Source organism: Lagopus leucura, unplaced genomic scaffold (assembly GCF_019238085.1).
Source record: "Lagopus leucura isolate 7727_CA_CO unplaced genomic scaffold, USGS_WTPT01 Super-Scaffold_73, whole genome shotgun sequence".
Classification (NCBI taxonomy): domain Eukaryota; kingdom Metazoa; phylum Chordata; class Aves; order Galliformes; family Phasianidae; genus Lagopus; species Lagopus leucura.
Window position 1 is genome coordinate 24,643,661 of NW_024962252.1, and position 21,264 is coordinate 24,664,924.

The 21,264-nt window shown below is 40.9% G+C and overlaps 1 protein-coding gene across 1 annotated transcript; it reads left to right on the forward strand.

Annotated features, from left to right (window-relative positions):
* The first annotated feature begins 11,771 nt into the window (after positions 1-11,771).
* IRAK1BP1 (interleukin 1 receptor associated kinase 1 binding protein 1) lies at positions 11,772-21,174 on the forward strand. The gene is made up of 4 exons (XM_042876853.1): positions 11,772-12,096; positions 16,075-16,140; positions 20,175-20,305; positions 20,846-21,174. Exons 1-4 carry the CDS (start codon positions 11,809-11,811, stop codon positions 21,114-21,116), a joined length of 756 nt encoding a protein of 251 aa, XP_042732787.1. The 5' UTR covers positions 11,772-11,808; the 3' UTR covers positions 21,117-21,174.
* Positions 21,175-21,264: the final 90 nt, after the last annotated feature.

Below are 21,264 nucleotides of genomic sequence, written 5' to 3' on the forward strand. Positions count from 1 at the left end.
AACTCCCGTTTTGTCACTTGTTATACAATCATGTTTATTGCAAGCCAGGGGTTGATTCACTGGAATGTGTTGCTCCAAACCACTGTATTTCCCAATCTCTTACTGCCATCTTATGCCGTATTTTGTCACTGCACAACCCACGGCTTATTAAAAATTGTCAAAGAAAATCTTTATCATGTATATCATTACTTTCGTAACTGTTTGCAACCCTATGAGCTCATTATTATCTGACACTCCTTTCTGCACCCTCAGTTCTGTAGGACAACACTGGAACACTGGATTAACTTCGAAATTGATGGGAACTGAGTACCCTGGCACCTCTGAGGATCATGTTTAAAAGCACAATAAATAATAAGGTCACCTTCTCACAATTGTTTCTGCAGTTGCCCACTGCTTTTCAAACACATGGCTCAATTCTCATTTGCACTGAGCGACTTCTTGTGTCTCACACAGAGACTACAATGCAAATGAAGACAGGCCTGTACAGGTTTGTCCTCTGCAAAAAGATGGTCACAAATGCTGAGAACAGACTCACAGTACACATTATTCACATAAAAACAATTTGGAAAGGTTGCAGATCTAAGGAGCCTTAAATGCCAGAACAGCAAAGTGAGTGAGGCACTAGCAAAATTAGCTGCCTTTTAAGGTGATCTCTTAAAACAGTTTTGTTTTTGTTTTTGTTTTTTTCCCCCCTCAGAATCTAATCTAAGTTACATCTGGGACTTCTGTGGGCATCTTCTTTCTTGGATTCCATGTTAAATTTCCAGTCTGAAGGTAAAGGAACACCCTGGCATTCTACGAGCATGAAATTTCATTCATGCATTCAAAGCATGAAAATTCAGTTTAAAGAATTAGCATGGGTTTTCTTCTTTCTATTTTTCAGCCAGCCAAGATATTTCCCCAGCACTGTCTCAGAAAACGACTCCATTTTAGTTCTGTTTGAGACATTGATGATCACAGTTTAGTAAATAATATATCTCGTGACTGATATATGAGAGCAAATAGATTCATTTCTCCTTTTCTTTTCCCACTCGGTTGTGGGTTTTGCTCTGGTTGTTGCACTGATGAAAATTAAAACAGAGCTCAGCTTCCCAATAGAGGCAATGCAAACTAACTTTCCAATTCACAGCAAACTCTGCAGTCACATTTTATGCTACATCAAGTCCATTTTCTTAAAACGCACCGATTTCAATCATTCCCAACTATTGCAATCCTAAAGCAAAATGTTGCAAGACAACTAACATTTGTATTGATTTTTCAATATGTACTACAACAACTCCTTTTAAACACACTTCAGTGATCACTCTAAATGACAATGCAACCCAAGGAGAGTGCAAAGTATTTCATTGTTTGGCTCTTTCTAGCTCTGGAGCAATTCCTATGTATCACTTAATAACATATCCACAGGAGAATCAACCAACGCAGTAGGACTCCTCCATCTAAAAGCAAAATTATATTCTTCTGTACAAGTTTCTTTAGAGATATTAGTGCAAAACGGTATTATGAAAAAGAGGACAAATTGATGTCATTTATTCCACCCTCAGACATCATTCAGCGCTTGTCACTGCTCTTGCCCTATGTCACACTCCAGTGAGGAAATCTAAGTCGGACTTGAAGTCCCCATTTTCTGCTTACTTGCAAAGAGAAGGAATGCAGATTTTAACCTTGAAAATCTACAAAACACAACAGATTTATATAAACAGAATAATATGGTTAATGTTACAACTACCTATTTTCCTTCTTATTTGTGCAAATCCACATGGTCTGTATTTTTAAATATGAGACATAATTCACCCTTTCAGGACCAAAACAAGGCTCCCACTGAAAACAAGAGACATTGGAGTTTCCCTCAATATCATTAAAAATACTTGATTATTTTTAATCTAAACCTCATTAATTACAGATCTTATTATTAGCAAAAGAGGAAGAACAAAAGTAGAGAAAGGTGGCATGAATTAACACAGCCTAGTTCTCATTGATAACACTGGCCTCCCAAAAAATGGGGGAAGACAGCAGATGGCAAGTTCTACTAATACTAAAAGAGCAAAAAAGACTTCATTTCTTAAACAAAACCTAAAGTGATGCTCTGTTATGTGAGATTATTCAAAGAAGAATTCAACTTCGTATGAGGTCCATAGATGCTATAATAGAGACCTACAATAAAATAATTTGCCAACTTGACATCAATAGCTAGCAAAACCATCCTCTAAACTAAAGATGATGTATTTACAAGGCTGAAGGGCATTCTACACATACCTAGGCATGCATAGAGCAATTGTCTATGGAAATACCATATTAAAATAAAAAAAAAGAAGTTTAATAGTACAGAAAATAGTGCCTTTGTTGCAGCTTTCAGGATATAATTTCCTATTTGGGGGGGAAAAAAGAAAAAACAAAAAAAAGAATAGAAACATTTGCCTTTGCTATGCATCTTGCAAGGCTTTTGAACTGATTCTAATTGTTATTTTACATACGTGTTTAACAATGTTATGTCCTTCAGCTTTACTAAGTACAATGTCAGTTTGCTCCATTTCACAGCTACTTTCAAGAGTCCATACAAATCTGTCCTCCTTACGAATTCATTTTACACTTAATAGCAAAGCTGCAAAACTCCAAATTCATAGTTCTAGCATGCTTACAAATACTCTTGTGAGATTCAGCTTTCAGATCACAGACCACTCTGCCTTGGTATAACTACACCCTGATATCTGCTTTGACAACTCTTCTTCTGTCATCCCTCATTCTCAAATTCACTACGCAGTTTCATGTTGCCTCTCAAGATCTTACCTGCTCCATTTTATTTCACCTCCAAACATCTTCAAATGCATTTTTATATGCATTGTTTCCTGTGAACATTTATTCTTGGTTGTCAGATCTGAGCAGTACATTCAGTTATGATTTGACTCTTCACTCACTGCATCACTTATATTTCCATCAACCCAGTTGCTATTACAGTTGTTATTCCAAAAATATCTCAGGTTTACTTGTGAAATTATCAGGGTAACTTCAAAATCTAGAAGAATCTTCTCTGCTAATTAAAAGCAAGATCAGGAATCATAGCTCCCATCTCTTCCACCTGCTAGCAACTGTAGAGTGTGAAGACAGGCCAACAGCCCACTGATTGAGGTGCATCAGCAACATATAACTGCTGCAACAAGCATTTTTATCAGAGCAATCATGCTACTGCACAAAGAGTCTGCTCTGGGGCTCAGGAATTTTAGAGATGCTTTTCATGGGCACCTGCTATCATCAGAAACATCACCATCACCTGTGTCATGCAAGGGGCACCTGAGCAGGATGGCAGCCAATGCTCCTAGCTTCAGGAATATTAGGCAGTGCATACTGTTATTATCACTTCGCATGGTTTCACTTTAAAGCTTCTTGCAGAGGACTATCTTAGTGCTTTTTTAGGTCTTTAATAGTGGGAGAAATCTCTAAAAGCTAGAGAAAAAGTTGAAAAAAAAAATCAGATGGATTGAATAGACTAAAGCAGAAGGCAGAGGATATAGACAAACCCCACGGTCATTAGTGGCAATATGGGCCTTAATCATGGAAAATCTGAAGGGCAAAAAATGAAAGTTAGTAAAAAATGGAGAGCAAACAGTGTCACTATCTGCTTCTAAAGCCAATGACCTTTCTAACTTTCATTCCCCTGAGAGCCTCTTGCTCTCAGCAGCCCTCACCTAAGATTTCCATTTCTGGTGCTTCCCATTCAAATTCCTACATGCCAGACCTCAGCTAATTTCAGAATTGTCACACCCTCTTGTAGATATTTTTAATTCTCACATGCCCAGTATCTGCAGCTTATCCTTATAACACCTGTAAATTTAAAGCAAGTGTCTGTTATGAACTGATTGTGCGCCTTTGCAGGTGTTTAAAATATTCATTTCAGACCACTAGGCATGACTGAAAATAAATATCATTAACAAGATCCATAGCAGCACCAAAGTTACACTTTGATGCAGATATTTTTTAAAAAACTTATATGCTAGGTAATGAAAAAAAAAATAGGGGAAAAAAAAAAGATTCAGCTCATCCAGTCAGTGACCAGCCTAGATTTAAAGAGTTCAGTTTATGCCTCATTCTCCACCTGCTGTGCAGTAGTGAGATCTCATCTGACTTGACAGCTTGGGAATGAAAAACTAAGGAAAAGAAAAGTTCAGTTCGTATATAGTTGAATTATGGACCTCCTTAGTGCAGGAGATCCCTGCTACAAATTAGAAGATCAAGTCTAAGACTGCTTGGGTAATTTTCTGAAAGCTAACATTTGTTGCATTGCACACTCAATTAACCTTATGCTTCAATACAGTAAATTCTAACTTGCTTTGCTGAAAAAAAAGCTGGTTTTTTACCATGCCATGGTGTTGTCAGACTGAGATAGGTTCAGTACAGTTAAATAAATTACTAACATGTAGACCAAAGATCATTTCTTAATTTAGAAGAAGTATTTTTTAATCTAAGCTCAGATGGACAGTTTTTAAGTACAGATTTTTAATCTATTTTCTACTGTGCAGTCTCCATTACATGAAAAGAAATGTGAGTGAGCAGACAGACACAAGGAATAGGACTGATAAATCTGCCCTGGGGGAAAAAACAACAGCTTTGGGCCGGCACAGTCGAAGAGTATTGATAAATGAGATCATAGCCGTAAGGCTGAGAAGTGAGCCTCAGAAAAAAAAAAAAAATCCAAGGGGGCTAAAAACCTCGATTTCTTTTCATAATGAAGCTGGAATACAGGCTTCTGCAACCAGTCACGAGAAAAGGAAGTAAGAGACTTTGCATGGAAACCTCCTCTGAAATTTAGAAACTATGCCTGTGGAAAGACAGAAACTGCATCTCTCAAAGCAGTGTGTCTTTCTTTCTACTGACCATAATTAAATGTCGAGTCAGCGCATGATCAAGCCTCCTGACAAAGTGAATGCAAGCAAACAATAGGCAGTTCAAATGGCTAAGGCTGGGAAGTGAAAAATATTTATAATCAGGGTGAGTTTTAGATTTTTTAGTTCAGCCAGCACACTTTTAAACTTCTGAAAGCTCTATGGCTTCTTGCAGGGACCAAGACACAGGGATTTCTTTGGGCTTTAAAGTGCAGCATTCTGCAATCCTTCCTCACTCTATACTTGCTTCCACAAATGTTTTTGCCAAGCATGTGATTGCTGCAACTGTCAGGTTTCTGCAGGTCAAACTACAGTTATATTCAGTCTTGCTAGAAAGGAATATTTAGGGGCACTTAACATTAAGATGTCAGCAGTACTTACCTATGTGAAGTATTTATGATATTCGTTCTCAGCTGTTGTGGACATCTAAGAAAATATAAAAATGTAGACTGGAAAAAATATGTATTATTTCCTTCATAGCTCATGAAAGCTCAAATTTGAGTAACAACAAACTGAGAGTAGTATTAAACTTTATTATACCATTAAGCATGGAAATTTTAATTAACAAACGCTTATAGTATATTAAATAGCATTTCAATCATCAGATCCTGCTGAGTTACTGTTTCTTAGTTATCAATTAAATATTGCTTCTTATGGTGCAAAAATTTTGGCAAATCTTTACTGCTCACAGCCAAGAATTCCAGGCCATTTCCTATGTGATTAATATAAATATAAAATCAATAACGACATCATGATGGCTTTTTGTTCTTCGGGTTTTCCACCAGTAGACTAAATCTATCAGCTCGTTTCATCAATTGCGAGGTCAGAGAAGAGAAGAAAATTTGACTTTGAAAAATGAAGAAATATTCACCTTTACTGACAGGACAAATTTAAAACTAGAAAAAATCAGATTCTACCCAAGCTCAGCCTATGTCTGTAGTTTTGTAGGGATTATCTCTACTATCTCTTTTTCTTGTCAAATCACAATTTAGGTGGGAGGTAAGGAGGAACAAAAAATGAATGATGTCTCTTCCGAACCTGTGAGGTGCTGAGCTATTTAAAGGAAGGTAAAGATGTGATTATTCACACCTTCCAGCAATATTGTCCCTTCTCATACTTGGGCACCAAATTCTGCTTGTAAGAACGGTGACTTCCAGTAAGCAGTATCTTGAGCATAGAGTGGAATCATCGAATCGTAGAGTGGCCTGAGTTGAAAAGGACCACAATGATCTCTAGTTTCCCACTGCTATGTGCAGGGTCGCCAACCACCAGACCAGGCTGCCCAGAGCCACATCCAGCCTGGCCTTGAATGCCTCCAGGGATGGGGGCAGAAATAGATTGATTTGACACTTTTTGAGCAGTCTCCCTTGCTCCACAAATTGTTGACAACTTTGGAAGTTTCATAGGCAACAAAACGTTTGAAATTCTTTGGTGACTGTTAAATAAGATAAGAATTCAGTAATTTAGGAAGATAGAAGAAATGTCTACATTCTCAGGTCTAATCTCAGTTTCAAGTCTAACATGGATTTGAAAAGGCTGGGGGCCCCCAGTACATGAAGGATGTGGAGCTCTTGGAGCGGGTCCAAAGGAGGGCCACTAAGATGGCCAGAGGGCTGGAGGACCTCTCCTGTGAGGAAAGGTTGAGGGAACTGGGCTGGTTTAGCGTGGAGAAGAGAAGGCTCTGGGGAGACCTCATTGTGGCCTTCCAAAACTTGAAGGGAGCATATAAACAGGAGGGGGAACGGCACCCACAAGGGTCGATGGTGATAGGACAAGGGGGAATGTTTTAAACTGAGACAGGGGAGGTTTAGGTTAAATATTAGAAGGAAGTTTTTCATACAGAGAGTGGTGAGTCACTGGAGCAGGTTGCCCAAGGAGGCTGTGGATGCCACATCCTTGGAGGCATTCAAGGCCAGGCTGGATGTGGCTCTGGGCAGTCTGGTCTGCTGGTTGGCGACCCTGCACATAGCAGGGGGTTGAAACTAGATGATCTTTGAGGTCTTTTTCAACACAGGCCATTCTGTGTTTCTAATGATTCTATGATTCTATGAAATCATTTTGTAACTGGACTTCGAAAAGGTCTTCTTGAATACATCCAGTTAAGCTCTTTGCTTAAAATACCTTTTTTGTAACAGTTTTGTAACAGTTATACAAGGCACACTGTGTCCCCAGAAAGTTAAACATCATATAGCATCGAATTAGAAAGTGCATAACACGTACGATATTTCATTGCACATCTCTCCCTATGTGTGTGTAATAACTACTATTATGACTTTTTCTGACACAGAATAGTTTTAAACACACAAAAACAACCTGGTAAGCGCACAGCTTGGCTTCATGATAGTAGCTTTAAAAGCTTTATTGATCATTGCTTAATGAGTGGCATTCAGCATTTACTCTGTCCATTAATACTGCTACATATTTAAGTAAATTTACTACAAACCTTTGAGTAAAAGAAAAAATAAGAATGACAAAGAAGAAAGAATACTTTCAAAAACATTTATTTTTTATTTCCCTGTTTGATGAAATAATTTATTTCCAAGGAATACATATTGAATATACAATTTCCTCTGTACCCATTTTCCTTTAATATTTCCCTTCTGAAAGACAGCCCTTTTTCACATCAGATCCAGAACTGATTTTTATAAGTGACTGGGCGCTGATATTTTGGATTCTGTTACAAGCTTCTACCTTGTCTTCCTTGTCATATAATTTTGATCAAAGTCAGTTACGCTCAAACTTTTAGGTGTCTCTACTTTCAGTTATCCATGTTGAGAACACGGAACATCATCTCCAGAGATAATGAATACCTAACAGGTTCAATCTATTTCATCTGAGGCTTCAAGCGTTCAGCAAGTCTGAAGAGAAAACTGAATTAAAGGGAAGAAGACTCCAAAAGTCACGAGGCATGCAAAAGTCACTGACACTTCTTAAGGCAGATGTGATATTAACAATGGGAAAGGCAACCTGCACAGAATCTTTCTAATGACAGGACATGAAGTATATACTGCATCAAGAAGATTAATAAGGAAAAAAGAGAGAACTTCAATTCCCTTCGTATTTCCTTTCCTGCCACTTCCAATGAACTTGCATCTGACTTGTAACGTAAAATCAGGTCTCAATGTCTTTACCCAACATGTTTCCATCTAGGAGAGTACAGCAATATTTATCTGTATCGTATCAGGCAGATATTCTGACACAAATTCTGAAGGTTACAAGACCTTCTACAAAAACGTACAGCACTGTTAGCTTTCAGCCTCTATGCCTGATTTAAATATCCAGATTTAAAGTAATCAAAATAAAATGTATCACATATGTACACAGTAACAACATACCTCAGAAATTCTGAAACAAATGAGACCAGACATACAGGTGAATGCTACCTGGATACACCCATGAAACGCTGGGTTAGCTCATTAAAATAACTTGAATTTATTAAAATAAATTGAATTTTAGAATTTCAACAAATATCTTCACATTTTTTGGCACCTGCCTTGAGTGAAAATTAGTTAAGATATGAAAAGCCTACAGAAGATTGAGACTGTAGTTCAACAACATTCTGAGGATTACCTTCCTCAAACTAGTGGAAATGCTTTTCCTAAAACAGCCTGGGATACTGTTGGGTCTCCTTTGCTTCAGGGGCACAACACCAGCTTATGCTCAACTTGATGTCCACCAGTATCTCCAAATCCTTTCCCCTAAAGATGTTTTTCAGCCAACCAGCCCCAGACTGTAGTGGTTATTCTTCCTCAGTTGCAACAACTGCCATTTGCCCTTGTTGAATTACATGAGGTTCCTGTCTTCTCCAGGCACTTCTCCAGCCTGTCCAGATATTTCTCCCTGGCAGCTCCCAGGTTTGTATCCCAAGCAAATTTGCTGAGGGTGCCCTATTTCTCATCACTAGGTCATAAATAAAGATGCTGAATAGTACTGGCTTCAGTCCCTGGAGCACCCTGCTGGTGACTGGTCTCTAGATGAATTTTGTGCTGCTGATCACAACTCTCTGAGCATGGAGGCTCAGTCATTTTTTGGTCCACATCACTGGTCCACCTACCTTGTCTGAACTTCATCGGTTTTACAGTCTTGAAAAATTTGTTAAAGTCACAATGAACACATCCATCGCTCCCCATTTATCTACTATACATATAGTAGATAACCATATATATAGTACATATACATTGTAGATAACTATACTACAGCAGATTATTTCACAGTCATTTCGTTAGGCTGGAGAGCTGAGTTGAAAGGAGCTTCATGAAGTTCAGCAAGAGGAAATTCCGCATCTAGTGAGAAATAGCTCAGTGCATGCTCAGTGCAGGAGGCCAGTGGCATCTTGGCTTGTATCTGGAATGGTGTGGTGAGCAGGACTAGGGAAGTCATCCTGCCCCTGTACTCAGCGTTGGTGAGACCTCACCTCAAGTACTGTGTTCAGTTTTGAGCACCTCAGAACAGAAAGGACTTTGAGGTGCTGGAGCAGGTCCAAAGAAGGGCAACGAGGCTTGTGAAGGGCTTGGAGAAAATGCCCTATGAGGAAAGACTGCAGGGTGACCTCATTGCAGCCTTTCAACATGTAAAGGAAGCCTACAAACAGGAGGAGAATCAACTCTTTGAAAGGGTAGATAACTGCAGGACAAGGGAAAATGGTTTTAAGTTGAGGGAGGGAAGATTCAGGTTGGATGTCAGGGGGAAATTCTTTACTATGAGAGTGGTGAGGTGCTGGAACAGGCTGCCCAGAGAGGTTGTGGATGCCCCATCCCTGGAGGTGTTTGAGGCCAGACTGGATGGGGCTCTGGGCAGCCTGGTCTAGTATTAAATGTGGAGATTAGTGGCCCTGCATGGGCAGGGGGGTTAGAGATTCATGATCCTTGAGGTCCCTTCCAACCCAGGCCATTCTCTGATTCTTTGATTCTATGAGACTGAAGGAACTGGGCCTGTTTAGTCTGGGGAAAAAAGGGTGAGGGAAGGCCTTTGTCTGCAAAGTCAACCCAAGATCCCCGCACAAAGAAGCAACAGCAGGAAGTAGGGCTGGTTTGTGACAGAAGAGGCACGATAGCACTGCACAACCCAGGCTTCCACGTACAGAGAGGGTCAACAAAAAGAGCTTGATCCTGGAGCTCTTCCTCATGACACGTACCCCTCAGGTTCATAGAATCACAAGGTTGGAAACGACCTATAAGATCATCCAGTCCAACCGTCTCTTCATCACCATTGCCACCACAAGCACTAAACCATATCACGCAGCTCCTCATCCAGACACCTCTTGAACACTGACAGGGACAGCGACTCCACCACCTCTCTGGGCAGCCATTCCAGTGCCTGACCACTCTCTGAGAGAAATAGTTCTTCCTTATGTCCAACCTAAACTTCCTCTGATTCAACTTGCAGCCATTACCCCGTGTCCTGCTCACTGCCTGGGAGAAGAGGCCAAATCCCTCTTCACCACAACCTCCCTTCAGGAGGTTGTAAAATGCAATGAGGTCTCCCCTGAGCCTCCTCTTCTCCAGACTAAACAATCCCAGTTCCCTCAGCTGCTCCTCTTAAGACTTGTGCTCCAGACCCCTCACCAGTTGCGTTGCCCTTCTCTGGACACACTCCAGGACCTGTAGTGAGGGGCCCAAAACTGAACACAGTACTCGAGGTGCGGCCTCACCAGTGCTGAGTAGAGGGGGATGATCACCTCCCTGCTCCTGCTGGCGACACTATTTCTAATGCAGGCCAGGATGCCGTTGGCCCTCTTGGCCACCTGGGCACACTGTTGGCTCATGTTCAGCCGAGCATCAACCAACACCCCCAGGTCCTTCTCTTCTTCACACTCATCCAGCCACTCATCCCCAAGCCTATAACGCTGCATGGGGCTGTTGTGCCCAAAGTGCAGGACCTGACACTTGGCCTTGTTGAACCTCATCGCATTCACCTCAGCCCAGTGGTCCAGCCTGTCTAAATCCCTCTGAAGAGCCTCCCTACCCTCAGGCAGATCGACTCCACCTCCCAGTTTGGTGTCATCTGCAAACTTACTGAGGTACACTCAACCCCCTCATCTAGGTCATCAATAAAGATATTAAACAACATGGGCCCCAGTACTGACCCCTGGGGGACACCACTTGAAACGGGTCACCAGCTGGACTTAGCTCCATTCACCATGACCCGCTGGGCACGGCCCTCTAGCCAGTTCCTTACCCAAAGAAGGTAGACCTGTCCAGGCCATAGGCAGCCAGTTTCCCCAGAAGAAGCCTGTGAGGGACCGTGTCAAAGGCTTAGCTGAAGTCTAGGAAGACTACATCAACAGCCCTTCCCTCATCTACCAGTCATAGAAGGAGATGAGGTTGGTCAAGCATGACCCGCCTTTCATGAACCCGTGCTGGCTGGGCCTGATCCCCTGGACACCAAGCGCATGCCGTGCAATCTCATCCAAGATGATTTGCTCCACAATCTTCCCTGGTACTGAGGTCAGGCTAACAGGCCTGTAGTTCCCCGGATCCTCCTTATGGCCCTCTTGAAGATGGGAGTCACATCAGCAAGCCTCCAATCCTCTGGGACCTCACCAGTTAACCAGGAGTGCTGATAGATGGCCGAGAGGGGCTCGGCAATCATCACCGCCAGCTCCCTCAGCACCCGAGAGTGTAGCCCATCCGTTGTTGCTCTACTCCAGGTCCTACTATACCGCGAATATACAATAAGAGGTGAAAAACGACATAAACAGGGCAGCATTCCGCACAGAAGAGTCTCACTCTCCACGACCACCCGGCCGGCTGTTACGGCACAGCGGCCGGCGAAGGAGCGACCGCCTCGCTACGCGACAGGGCGGGACGCTCAGCAGCTCTCGCGAGACTTCGGCTGAGACCGCAGCGATGGCGCTGGGGCGTCACGTCCGGCGCCACCCAGGGTGCAGCGGGAGCGCTGGTTGCTATGGTGCCGCGAGGGGCTCTCCCGGATGGCGCTGCCCGTGCCGCCTCCCGCGCGCGTCTTCGCCGAGCTCTGCCCCGTTCCAGCTCCAGCCTCAGTCCCGGCCCCGCTCCCGGCGGGTGGCGGCTGCGGCCTCCCTGCGCCGTCCGGCCGGGAAGTCCACGTGAGAGGCAGCGCGGAGCTGAGCGCTGTCCCAGACCGTGCGAGGGTGTCGCTACGGCTAGGCAGCCGGAAGGGGGTGGCCGGCGCGGCGCGGAGCAGCGTGTCCCGCAGGCTGGAGTACATCGCGCAGAGCGCCCGGCAACGCGGCGTCCCGGTGAGCGGCGGAGCCTCCGGAGGCGTCAGCCCGCGGGACACCTCGGCGCAGTCCCGCGGTGTGGGCTGTGCAGCGAGCCGCGTGTTGGGCGTGGTGAAAGCGTAGTGTTGCATGTAACGCCTTTTCCTCACTCTGATTCCGTCCCTCCGTGCAGTTCCGCTGCGTGCGTTTTCCGCGCATCATCACATAAAGCAGTGGGAGATGGAGAAGGGCTTCTCAGCCCTGATTCGGGGAACGGTCGTGCTGCAGCTGTGGGACTGAATGGCGCGGATGCAGGCTGTGGTGGGCTGCATCTGTCACCCGCGTTTTTCACTTAGGAGGTGGTAGCGTGTGTTTCTATCACATCCCGTGAGCCCCGCTCAGACTGGTGACAACCAGGAGGAGGATTAATTTGCCAACAGCACGGCTTGATTCTGTGTCGGATGACACATGAAAGGAGTGAGCTGTGCTAAATGAGTGAGAGCACTTTGAGGTGCTGTGCACATTACTGCAAGCTAGAGAAAATAATCACAGTGATGGTGTAAGCGGGTAGAAAAGAGGCTGGTTTTACACTGAGAGCTGAGCAGTCCGTAAGTTGTTACAGTAATTTCTCAGGATTCTGTAGCTATTTCAGAGATAGCACGTGTTGGAGGATGGATGTGTTCCTTCTCTCTGCTGATAAGAGAGACTGTGACATGCTGTGGAAGTTCTGGGCTTCTCAGTGTTAGCAATGTGTTAGCTCCAGAGAACAACAAGTTATGTTTGTTGCTTTTTTTTAGAGGGTAGTTCCCTATGGTGTCATTTTTATTGCTTTGTTCTATCCAATTTTCAGTCACTACTGCTGGAGCAATCATTTGCCTTTTCTGTTGACTAATAACTACTGGCAGTTTGTTCTCAACGTTTCCTAACATCTCTTGTTGTTAATAGCATTCTAGACTCTTCACATTCTCCATATGGCTCTGTTTCTTTCAAGGTTATAGAAGGCCTCTTTAGAAATAGCGGGTTAGTCTGTACATTTACTTATTTATTAATCCATGGATCCCTTTCCTTAACCCTTTATGCTGCTGTTGTAGGAAGCCTGTGAGATCAGGAGTGTGTAACCTGTGCAGCAGCAGGAGCTTGTGTTAGCAGCCTGTCATGGTGCCTGGGGCTGCACCTAATTTCCATGTATATTTACAAAGGAATTTAATCAGAAGTAGGTGCACGTAGTAGAATTTATTTATAGAGTGCTATAAGGATATACTCCAGAGCACAGAATCTGCTTAGGGAGCTGCAGGGAAAGAACAGTCAGTAGGGAAAGCAATCTCTTGCTGAGCCCAGCTGTTTAAAAAGGAACATTTTTCCTTTTCTGTAGAAGCGTGCTGTTTAATATTCACAACTTAGAATATACCTGGGGAGTAGTGTGTGACAGTAACACCCATTTTCTTTAATCACTGCATCTAACAATTGTCATTGGCCATCTTGTTTAAAAACAGCAGTGCTGGTACTTGGGCCAGTTATCTGAGGCTTTAGAGTGAGTGTTATTTAACAAAACAAACAAACAGTTCACAGACAGTATCCAGCACGCTCTGGCTTGGGATTTATCCATGCTAGGGAATGTCCTTGGATATACATGCAACGTTCTCCATATTTGGAGCCCATTATCCAGGAACCACAGTCATGGATGCACATCCATACAGTCAGTGGAGAAAAACATTGTGACATTTTGCTCACTTATTTACCGTTTTCCAGTTTCAATGCATCCTTGATTAAGAGATGTAGAAACCTCCATAAGATATCCGGTTTTTAAGACTACTATGTATTTTAAGAAGTATCCTCAAAGTATCCTGACATTTGCTTGAAGAAAACAATTGCAGAAGTCCAGGATACCTGAGGCATTGAAAGTGTAACTTTTCATAGGATACAGAGAAAACTGTTCTTCCCTTGTGGCTATTGTGATCAAATGAACAGAGTTTGCAGCCAAAATATAAATAGTAGACATAAGCAGTATGGGAAAAACAAAACAAAACAAACAAACAAACAAAAAAAAAAAAAACAGCCTTTTTTTTTCTGATGTAGTCAAACCCCATATTCCAACTTAAAATTCTGTGATCACCTACTTGTCTGTTCTGTTTCCTTGTCTGAAGATAGAACACCCTACTAAAAGGGAACAAAATGTCTAACAGAAGATGTATTGCAGGAGGCCACATTGTTATGACTTCAGCAATTATGTCTTCCATTTATCTCCAGTAACTCATGCAGCTTCTGTCAAATCCGGTGAGATAAAAATTAGCTGTGAGGGAAATGTTACAATAGATGGCACAAGAGGATCTTTCCCTCCCAATCACGTTGATCTTGCACTAGTGCCTAGAACCACACGATGGCACTGCCCTTAAACATACGGCAACGGGGCGAGTGCAAGACCAAAACGCAAACAAAAGATGTAGAAGATGAATTCCTTCAGGGGAAACAGAACTTTTTAAAAGGGATTAAAGAATGGGAGGGGAAAAAAAAAAAAAAAAAAAAAAAAAAAAAAAAAAAAAAAAAAAAAAAAGCACTTTTTCTGTTTACTCTCAAGTTCTATTACAGTGTAATTATTTCTGTAAAATAAGAGTTATATCTGTGGTTATTCCTATAAGAAAAGAAAGCTTTCCTGTAGAATTTAAATTGAGTCTGCTAAAAGTAGAAAGATTTACTCCATTTCATGAATAAAAGGAGTAAAGGAATTCATTCACTGTTCATTGCAGGGGAGTTGGACTAGAAGACCTTTAAGGGTCCCTTCCAACTCTAAGGACTCTACGATTCTATGATCTTTTACTGAACTGCAGCTGGCCACGCTTCCCAATTACCTCAAATCTGTGGCTGTAAAAGGGGAAATACCGCTCCTAGGAATTCACTGTGCCTGGTCCTTGCCCTTGCTAGGAGAGATTTTCCAAAAAATAAAGGATGGTTGTGCTTGTATTTCAGCACTGCTTATCAATCATAGCATTGAACAGTTAGAATTTGTTTCTTGTACGTGCTGTGCAATGATAATTATGGGTCTCATTTCCATTTCATATTTTAGAAGGAAAAAGCTTCTCACAATTAATGTTATTTCTAAAAAAATATATACATGGTATTCAATAGAAGTGAACACTTCAGTTCTGTGTACGAAATATTCTGACACAGAGCATCTACTGAAATGCATCAACCCTGAAAGCAAGTATTATGTGTTCCTATGGAATTAGGATTAATAATAAAAGCGTTTTCAGTAATTTGGAAAGCTTGGCTTTGTTGTAGGTAAACTGTTCACCCAGACTGTTCACCGAAGAAGGCAGTGGGTGAAAGAAATGTTAGGCTACCAGCAAGCTGATTGGGTATTCAGATGTAGCCAGAGTTACTCTGTATCTGAGTTTTACTCTGTATGTGAGTAAGGTTTTTCTAGCGCTCTGTACAGACATCACATTGAATAATATAGCTGCTATTACTGCAGAATGTCAGATTGGAATAGCCTCTGTTAAGGGTTTCCTTCCTGCTGAATAACCACTGATTAGGCATTGTTTAAATCATCTTGCCATGAGCTGCTGTGGTTGAAATATCTTAAAATCTGAAGAGTACTTTCCATATGCTAGCTTTCTGAAAACAGCTGAAATCTCCTGGGTTTTTTGTTTGTTTTTTTTTTGTTGTTGTTGTTTTGTTTTGTTTTTTGGTTTTTTTTTTTTTTTTATCAGATGGATTGACAATTACATGCTGATACACAGAGCTTCTAGCTAGCAGTTGCTTTCAAGACCTCATTCCTGCCTTCAGGTGGATAGCAGCAGAATTAACTTATAGCGCTGCTGCGTGATTTACTTTAAATAACATCAAGAAATCTTTAACATCCAGCTTTAACTGAAGAGATTTGCATGGAAAATTCCCAACTTCTGTTGCTAGGTTATAAGTAATAAGCCAAAACCGTTCAACTTCTACTGAGCACAATGTACATACATTTCCAACAGACCCTTCATTTCTGTCTTTTAAGATTATTGTATCTCGTTTTAGGAAGAAAATATGACTGTAACAGAGGATTTTAGCAGAGTAGAGGACACTTACCAGATGGAAGCAGAGGTATGTATTCACCCTAAAGAAACAAAGCAATGGAGCAAGGACCGATGCAAAATTTACCCACTATCCGTTCTCGTAATAAGGAGTAGGTATTCTCTGCAGGAAAAGCAACGTAGCCCAAAAAAAACTAAGGAAGGACTACAGTTTAAAAGCATTATTTGGTTGCAGTCTTCTGTTGCATACAAAACTGCTACTGTAACATGGAAAGGATTTTTTTTTCTTCTCATATTAACGTGCTGTAATGCTACAGAAGGGACTGCTTTGTGCTGGGACTCCAGGGCTGTCGTCCTGTGGTGGTATGAACAGACCTCTTTCTCTCTCCTCCACCCCTGGATGTTCTTGCCCTCCTTCCTCAAGGAGTTTTACTTAGGTAGTAAGGTAATGGGTTGATTTAGAAAGCTACTCCAATTAAAAGCTAATCCAGGAAAAAAGTAGTTATTTTTTCAATGTTTTAGCTCTGTGAGCTGGAGGCAGTGCAAGGCAGAGGGCAGGAATGGATGGGGGACAGTGGCACAGCAGCCCTAATCTAGACTTGTTTAAGCCACAGCTGAACAACACTTGGACTTTAGTCTGTTCTACGTGACTCTGCCATCAGCCTGCTGCAAGTAAAGCAAAGCTAATTGTTTCCTAGGTAATTCGCTTTGAATTCTGCAGGTAAAAAGTGCTGAGTGAAAGTCAAATATTATGGGAATAATCCCATTTACTTCAGAATCAGCTCAAGAGGGTGTATTTTTCCACATTCATACTACTGGGAGAAGTAAATGCTATGCTGAAAGTATTCCCTAAGGGAGATTATGTATTTTTGGTCTATGAATCTTTTCAGCTTTTATCCCTTCATTCACTACAAAGCAACTTTACTGGTTCTTACAAAATAAACATAGAAGTCCACAATAAAATGATAGCATTTTTATAGAGCTGCTGCTCACAGTCCCCTAAAACGGAGTTCAGCCTCTTCAGTTTTCTTGTTTAAGGTATATTCTCCTAACAACAAATATACAAATAATTGAATATTTGGAGAACAAAATCTGAATTTTGGAAATGAGTCCTTGGCTATGTATGATGATATCATCAGTGTCATCTACTGAACAACTTTAATTTCATAGTTTAGATTACAACTTTCATGAAAGCTTCAATTACAGAGTCTTTTAAATAGCCTATAGTTAAAAATTAATAAAACTATATTTATTAATTGTTTAGGCAGTACTTTGTTACCAGCAAACTTAGGCCTACAACATCAGTCTTACGTGGTAACTTAACCAATCACTGTCCTTTTCCTACCATTAATTTTCAGTCAAGATTATAAGTGGAAAGCAAATTACATGGATTGAGTATTCAGTCAGTCATTTGGACCAGCTGTAAAAGTTCTATGGTTGCACAGCGCTTGGGAACATTAAAATCTGCCTACCTGTAGTGCTGCTGCTGCTGGCTATACCATATGCTTAAGTAGCAGTGTTGTGGCTCCTAATGCAGAGATTCATTTCTCTTTGCCTCTCCCTTTATGTAAGGACTTCTTTTGTTAATGCAGTTTCGTTATCTTCTGAAGCTCCATTGGCCAGTGTGCTGTACTACTTCAGCAATATAAATGAATTTAAAATTAATAACATTGCCTTCTGTACTAAAGAGTTTGCCATTGTGTTTGTTGTACATCAAATCACAGAAAGTCATGCATTGTTTCATTCTTCAGACTTTTTACCATTTGTCTACTGTAAGAATTTTCAGAAGGCTTAAGAAATTCCCAGACAAATAACTATTTTAAGTTATAGTTAAGATACACTTTCAACTGCAACTCTAATTCATTCTTTAGCAAAAGAAAATATGCAGAAGAATGAAGTTTTATGAGATCACAAAGCTTTATGATATCTTAATAATAATAGTTCATTTATTGCATGCTGATCAGATGGGATGAAGATCAAGTCGTTCTTGTGCACATCTTAATGTACTTGCCTTTTTATAAACCACAACTTCTGGTCCTTTACAGCCTTACCCAAATCTTACCATGTGCCTGTAATGGTTTTGTCCACCCTATGTTTTCACACTTCTTAATCTTCATCATAATTTTATTAAAGAAATCAAAAGCCCGTTTTACATTTTATTGCTCAGATATCCTCTTTAAATTGAAGTAAAAATTACTGAATGTAGGCCTAAGTAATCTAAGTGAAAACTGGGAAAGAACAGAATTCAGTATTGCTCAGTGTTTTTCTGCTCCCAAGAGTACCTGATTACATGCTGGTTTATTAACAATAAATTTCCTCAGTGCCCAAAGCCACCCCAGACTGAGTTGCTTATCTCTTACTTAAGACCCACCATTCTTTTGCTTGATCATTCTTCTGCTTCATGCCCTTGAGGGAGCTAATCTTGTAAACATTGATAGCAATCTGGAAGACACTATGTCAGTCCTTGTAGTGAGACTATATCATAGTGAGACCAACTTCCACAAAATGCAATTAGAACCATTTTCTTGGAAAGCAGCACAAGAAAATACATGAGTATGTCAAGAGCTCTCACCGAAGAAAGAAATCTAGCTTTAGTCTCATCTTTGGTCTTAGTTCAGATTGGTGCTGCACCTCCCAAAAGAGATTCAGCCAACAATTTATGCATAAAGGGTATATAAATCAAACGTATGTGCTTGGTGCACTTTTGCACAACGGACATGATTTGTCATCATAGAAGGTGTAATTACCCTGTCACTTGATCTTGGCCAGTTTTTAAGGCCCTAAGCTGAGCTGTGGCTCAGTTTCGTGAGGACTGAGCCAGTACAAAGATTCAAGCTAGGATAAGGTGTATGTGCACTGAGAGAGGCTAACAGGAGCAACAGAATTAGTGCATTAATTGCTTTGTGATAATTGTCAGTATCCATTTTTACCTCACCCTGTAGATGAAGTAGCCCTCTCTCACTGAAAGACTCAACTCATTTAGATGATCTTTACCACCAGGTAAATGTGTGGCATGCCTATAGGAAGTTACTGCAGTACAGCTGACGTGCAGTAGTTTGGATTTCCATAGCTATGCCTATACTGGGGTAGGCTGTATGGATTGCATGGAGAATGTGATCTGTATTTCATGTGGGTCAGCAGTGGAATTTCCTCTACAACAACTTTCTTTGTCCCAACCTGCTGAAGCTTTATTGCTGTCCAGAAAGAGTCAGGGATAAGAGGTGTTAACCCTGACTTGGTGATCAGAGCAGTGTACTGCTAGGTGAATTTGAGGATTTGGTCCTAAAAAAAAGATTTTGAGAGCTGGGATTTCTGCTTGCTGAACGCTTCGGCAGCTGGGCATCATTACTTCAGTGCTCACAACTGCTCTCCTGCAGAGAAGGCTGTAGGGCTCTGAATCCAGGCTGATAGCAATGCTTGCTTTGTAGCACTTGGGAAAACACTTTAATTCCTTATGTATCTATATTTAATGCTTCTTATTGCCAAAGCTACAGACAGATAAATGTTTAAATTGTATTTAATCCTAGACTGAAGTGCCGTGGTCTTTATAGCCTCTGGAATTAATCTGTTCACTCACCACAATGTTTTGAGCCCACTGCAAACTAGACTAGACTAGGCTTATTTTCTTCTCTCAGTTTAGATTTCTTGAATGTAATGCATGAAATTAAAATGCAGTTTTCCTTCATGCACAATGTTTTCCACATCATTTTGCTTGGGCTTCTGCATAATTAACATCTAGTAATCTAAGTTTAAATTTAAAAGAGAAGAGCTAAGATGCATCTAATCATGTGTCCCAAATAGCATGTGTTCATTTTTCAAATTGTCTGCATACCAAGAACGCCATGCTTCCTCCCAAAGGGGAATTTTCTTAATCCTCAGTTTTAAATCATTTTATGAGTTTCTTTCTGTTGCAAAGCAAACAGCTCATCATCTGTACGGGTATATAAGTGTTCCAACTCAGTAAACGTTTGTGTTATATACAGGATTAGCACATTAAGTTAGTTTGTAGCTATCTGTCTTCATGCTGATTTAATTAGACATGTTCAATCATCGGAGAAAACAAAAAAAAAAAATTACTTGTCTGATGTCTATGTTCACTTCCAGGTCTGTATTATTTTCACTGATTTTGGAAAAATGCAGAATGTTTGCAATTTACTTACTGAAAAGTTAGGAACTTCTGTTACCATCAGCCCACCTCATTTCTACCACACGCCAGAAGCCATAGACACCCTTCGGTAAGTTTTCTCTTGTGCCACAAATTTTACAGCCTCAGATAATATTTAATATGCATACTTAATTTCTACAGTTCGTAATGGGGGAAAATAGTTTCCTTCATACATAAGAAAATTTGTGTTTCAGATTTTAGCATTTGGTCTAAATATAACTTAATGCTTTTCAGCTTATGAGATTGAATCTTGTTCTTTCTGCAGTGCCCCTGCGCAAAGGCAGAATGTGATAAATGTTTTCTCACTGATTTCCATTGGAAGTATAACCTACTGCAAATATTAGGTCAACACAATTTGACTTAGGTTACATCAGCATGTGTTTCTTGAATTTATTCGTGAAGGTACAATTATGTTACCAGATGCTGATAATTCTAAGTACCTTTACCAATTCCCAGTGCTGACAGCTACTCATGTGCTCTGACATGAGCCATATGCAGTGCTTACTTAGAATCAGAACATGCTCCTTGCTTATAGTCTTGCTATTTTAGTCTTGCTATTTGTACAAGTTGGCTTTGCTTTTATTACCATGCTGCTTTTTCTACCTCTCAGCCGTAGAGTGTGTGTCTCTGCTGTTGGAAACACACGGCAGAAAGCTCAAGAAGTGTGTCGGCTGTTTGGCCAGTCATTGGGAAAGCCTTTATTAATAAAAGAAGAAGAAACAAAAGAATGGGGAGGCCACATAAACAGTCACCTATCTAACTCCCCAGACTCACTGACACTGCAGGAAAGAATCCAGAATGCTACTGCTTACGCATCTTGTAGAGTGTTTGCTGTGTTTGAGATAAAGGGAAAAGAAAACAGAAGAAACAAGTTGCTTTAAAAAGATACTTACTTTCTTAATAAATTTTTATGCTTTCTTAATAAATATAAAACTCAAATGTTTCATTTTTTTCTGCTCTGCAACCTACCAGTTGTTCACTTCTAATGAAATGAATCCTTCAACATAAAACACCCTTAGGAATGCTTTA